The sequence below is a fragment of the Anarrhichthys ocellatus genome, unplaced genomic scaffold, assembly GCF_004355925.1.
Source record: "Anarrhichthys ocellatus isolate YVR2014 unplaced genomic scaffold, GSC_Weel_1.0 scaffold4316, whole genome shotgun sequence".
Lineage (NCBI taxonomy): Eukaryota > Metazoa > Chordata > Actinopteri > Perciformes > Anarhichadidae > Anarrhichthys > Anarrhichthys ocellatus.
In genome coordinates, this window is record NW_022284290.1 from 1 (window position 1) to 4,581 (window position 4,581).

The 4,581-nt window shown below is 54.5% G+C and overlaps 1 protein-coding gene across 1 annotated transcript; it reads right to left on the minus strand.

The window, feature by feature from the left end:
- Nucleotides 1–53: 53 nt before the first annotated feature.
- Nucleotides 54–1,722, minus strand: LOC116379434 (uncharacterized). The gene is made up of 3 exons (XM_031841394.1): nt 976–1,722; nt 593–686; nt 54–474 (listed from the first exon to the last, which is right to left on the minus strand). The coding sequence occupies exons 1-3, from the start codon at nt 1,388–1,390 to the stop codon at nt 336–338; spliced, it is 648 nt and encodes a 215-aa protein (XP_031697254.1). The 5' UTR covers nt 1,391–1,722; the 3' UTR covers nt 54–335.
- Nucleotides 1,723–4,581: the final 2,859 nt, after the last annotated feature.

A 4,581-nucleotide genomic window follows, 5' to 3' on the forward strand; every position in this document is an offset into this window, starting at 1 on the left:
ATATATATATATATAGAGATATATATATATATATATATATAGATAGAGCACAGAGTAAAGTGACAGGAGAAAAAAAAAAAAAAAAAGCCCAGAGGATGGAAAATGAAATCGATTATCAAAACTAGTTCTGGCTCCGCCCACAATCACAGCTACATTTTATGTTCCCATAACAAGTGATTCTAACTGTCAGCAGACGCCCTATAACCATCTAATGGACGTCAGTATATTTATTATTATTATGACGTCTTTACCAATAAAACATTCACATCTCAGACGTCACAAACGAACCCAAACGTCAGTGTTGTTGAACTGTTGTGGACGTTTCTCAGCTGATCTCATCTGAACAGGTAGACTAACAGCACAGGTGAGACGGGGCAGGTCGTCACCTTGAACTTGGTCTTCAGGTTGTCCCACTTCTTGGCGACCTGGTCCGGTGTGATCTTCCCCGTCAGACCCATCTCCTTCACTATCCCCCTGTGGACAAACTCATTACTGACATGACACGAGGACTCGTCACTATGTAGGCCTCGGGTACAGCTGGATGAGGATTATACCCCCCCCCCAGTCCAGATCAGACGTTGTGCTCCTTTACCTCCAGGCCGGCTTGGCCGTGTTCCTCCTCCCCGTGAACAGAGACTCGTTAGCAGCTCGTAGCTCAATGAGTCGCCTGGTGTCATCTTCCGTCACTGGGATGGAGGTCAGAGGTCAGGAACTCAATACATCTCATCACTTTAACGTCAATGACTCAGTCAGCGAGAGTAGTTTACTGCAATACAGCTCTTAAAGGGACAGTTTGTTTCATAGAGTCGGCCATCTTGAACCGGCTCGAGGGAGACTTTCAGGTTTTTACATAATCTACAGGAAGTACACGCGCACGTTGTTGTAATCTGAACTCTCACCACTAGATGTCCCTGAACGCCACACACTGCTCCTTTAAGTACAGTTCTGAGACTTCATGCTCCTCTACATGCTCACGTTTATAGGTGAACTCGGCCATCCGCTGCAGATCCCCCAGAGACGCCGATCCGTTCTTGTCCTCGTTGTCGACCAGCAGGTCCATCTCCGACTCCGTCAGGAACTCGGCCATCCCCCCCCGGCTGCGGCGGGCTCTCTTCTTGGGCGCCGGCGACAGCGGCTCGCACTCCTCGTCCTCGTCCTCTACGATGGGCGTGAGGATGGGTGCCGCCCCGGTGAAGCGGCCCTCCATGGCGTCGTTCATCCGGTAGAACCAGGGCCAGGAGCTCGGGTTGGTCTCCACGCCTCGGGCGGGAAACTTCAGCTCCTGGTAGAGACAGAAAGTTCTACAGATCGTCCACAGAGGGACCTTATCCTCCTGTCGACACTCTGCCACCGGCACCGCTGACTCACACCCACGCCGCCGCTCCTCCATCAAACCTTCAACCCTTTAATGTTACGTTTGAAGGTCTGGTTTGAAGGTCTGGTTTGAAGCTGGGACTAACGTGGAAACATCAGGCCTCATGCAGGAACCTCTGTAGGTCCAGATGCACTGAAAAAGCTCCTGAAACACCAGTTTAGAAGTAAACTAATGTTTTAAATAAAGAGTGTTGAGACCGCTTCACTACCGTGTTCACATGTTCAGAGCTTCAAATGAGAGCAAAGCTGCAGATCTTTCCCCAGAGGAAAGAAATACATTACAGTCATTTAGCAGATGCTTTTATCCAAAGCGACTTACAATTCAGAGTCTATCACATTTCTACACCGTAGGCACAGCTACGGGAGCAATTTTGGGGTTAAGTGTCTTGCTCAAGGACACATCGACATGCAACTAGCGGAGCCGGAGCTCGAACCCCCGACCCCCGATTGAAAGACGGCCCTGCTATCCACTTAGCCACAATCGCCCACATACATACATCATTCATCATAATACTACTGCTGCTGCTTCCACGAATCAGAATGTGTTCTCTGAATGTGATCCCTGCAGAGCTCCACAGGAGCATCAGTCATCTCAAACCTCTGAACTCACTCGTTTATATCTGTTCTTCTCTCCACTTCTACAGACCGACGTATTGATGTTGATGAATTTTTGAGAATAATTGACGGTTCTCCTCCGCAAATCGCCACCTTCACGTGGTGGAGGAGTTTGAGTGGCTCAGTGATCCTGGGAGCTATGTTGTCCGGGGCATTAGCCCCTGGTAGGGTCTCCCAAGGCAAACAGGTCTCGGGGGAGAGCCCAGACTAAGAGCGGTTCAAACGACCCTAATGATAAGCAGCCCACGGACTATAGCCACCTTGCCCGGACCAGGGAAACCGGGGCACCCTCCCGGAGCCAGACCCAGGAGGGGAGCTCGTCGAGCATCTGGTGGCCGGGGCCTTCGCCCATGGGGCCTGGTCGGGCTCAGCCCGAATAAACAGCATGGAGCAGCCACCCTGTGGACCCACCACCCCCGCAGGGACAAGCATCGGGGTCGGGTGCAATGCAGACCGGGCGGCGGGTCAGGCGGGAGGCCTGGGCGAGCCGATCGCCGGCAGCATAGACTAGCTCTAGGGATGTGGAACGTCACCTCGCTAGCGGGGAAAGAGCCAGAGCAGGTGCAGGAGGTGGAGCGATACCAGCTAGATATAGTTGGACTCACCTCCACACACAGCGCTGGCTCTGGAACCAAGCTCCTGGAGAGAGGTTGGACTTTGTCCTTTTCCGGAGTTGCCCAGGGTGAGAGGCGCCGGGCGGGAGTGGGGATACTCACGAGCCCCGGCTGAGCGCCGCTGTGTTGGAGTTCTCCCAGGAGAACGAGAGGGTCGCCTCCATGCGCCTACTGGTTGCGGGGAGCAAGGCTTTGACTGTGGTTTGTGCTTACGCACCAAACAGCAGTTCAGAGTATCCGGCCTTCTTGGAGTCGGTGGGAGGGGTCCTGGAAAGGGCGCCACCTACCGACTCCATAGTTCTCCTGGGGGACTTCAATGCTCACGTGGGCAATGATGGAGAAACCTGGCGGGGGGTGATTGGGAGGAACGGCTTGCCCGATCTGAACCCGAATGGTGTCTCGTTATTGGACTTCTGTGCTTGCCACGGTTTGGCCATAACGAACACCATGTTCGAACATAAGGTGGCTCATAAGTGTACCTGGTACCAGAACACCTTAGGCCGGAGATCAATGATCGACTTTGTAATCGTATCATTTGATTTGCGGCCGTATGTCTTGGACACTCGGGTGAAGACAGGAGCAGAGCTGTCAACTGATCACCACCTGGTGGCGAGTTGGATCAGATGGCAGGGGAACCGGTTGGAAAGACCCGGCAAGCCCAAACGTGTAGTGAGGGTAAACTGGGAACGTCTGGCGGAGAACCCTGTCCGGGAAGTCTTTAACTCCCACCTCCGGAAGAACTTCTCTCACATCCCGAGGGAGGTTGGGGACATGGAATCCGAATGGACCATGTTCAAAGCCTCTATTGTGGACTGCTGACCCGGACAGGGGACATCGTCGGGCGGTGGAAAGAGCACTTTGAGGAACTCCTAAACCCGACCAACATGTCCTCTGCAGAGGAGGCAGCGGCTGAAGATCTAGGGGGAGGCTCACCCATATCCCTGGCAGAGGCCGCTGAGGTAGTCAAAAAGCTCCTTGGTGGCAAGGAGCCAGGGGTGGATGAGATCCGCCCTGAGATGCTGAAAGCGCTGGACATAGTTCGGCTGTCCTGGCTGACACACCTCTTCAATGTCGCATGGGGGTCGGGATCAGTGCCCATGGACTGGCAGACCGGGGTGGTGGTTCCCATTTTCAAAAAGGGGGACCGTAGAGTGTGCTCGAATTACCGGGGTATCACACTACTCAGCCTCCCGGGGAAGGCTTATGCCAGGGTGCTGGAAAGGAGGCTCCGACTGTTTGTCGAACCTCAGATACAGGAGGAGCAATGCGGATTCCGTCCCGGCCGTGGAACAGTGGACCAGCTCTTTACCCTCGCAAGACTACTGGAGGGGTTCTGGGAGTTTGCCCAACCAGTCTACATGTGCTTTGTGGACTTGGAGAAGGCTTTCGACCGGGTCCCTCGGGGGGTGCTGCGGGAGTATGGGGTGCCGGACCCATTACAACGGGCGATCCAGTCTCTGTACGACTGCAGTAGGAGCTGTGTCCGCATTCTCGGCAATAAGTCAGACACGTTCCCGGTGGGTGTTGGCCTCCGCCAGGGCTGCCCTTTGTCTCCGGTCCTGTTCGTGACTTTCATGGACAGGATATCTAGGCGCAGCCTGGGGGTGGAGAACGTCAGGTTCGGGGGTCTCGGGATCGCCTCTCTGCTGTTTGCAGATGATGTGGTCCTGTTAGCCTCCTCGGATCGTGACCTCCAGCATTCACTGGGGCGGTTTGCAGCCGAGTGTGAAGCGGCGGGGATGAGAGTTAGCACCTCCAAATCTGAGGCCATGGTGCTCTGCCGGAAACCGGTGGATTGCTCCCTCCAGGTGGGGACGGAGTGCCTACCTCAAGCGAAGGAGTTCAAGTATCTTGGGGTCTTGTTCACGAGTGAGGGTAAGATGGAGCAGGAGATCGACAGACGGATCGGTGCGGCTGCAGCAGTAAAGCAGGCGCTGCACCGGACCGTCTTGGTGAAGAGGGAGCTGAGCCGGAAGGC

Bases quoted from the DNA above. Each gene is read 5' to 3' on its own strand.
- LOC116379434 (XM_031841394.1), bottom strand. From the start codon at position 1,390: ATGGAGGAGCGGCGGCGTGGGTGTGAGTCAGCGGTGCCGGTGGCAGAG. The intron at 687-975 runs GTGAGCATGTAG...CCTCCATCCCAG, and splicing joins GGCCGAGTTCACCTATAAAC to TGACGGAAGATGACACCAGG. The intron at 475-592 runs GTAAAGGAGCAC...GTTTGTCCACAG, and splicing joins ACGGCCAAGCCGGCCTGGAG to GGGGATAGTGAAGGAGATGG.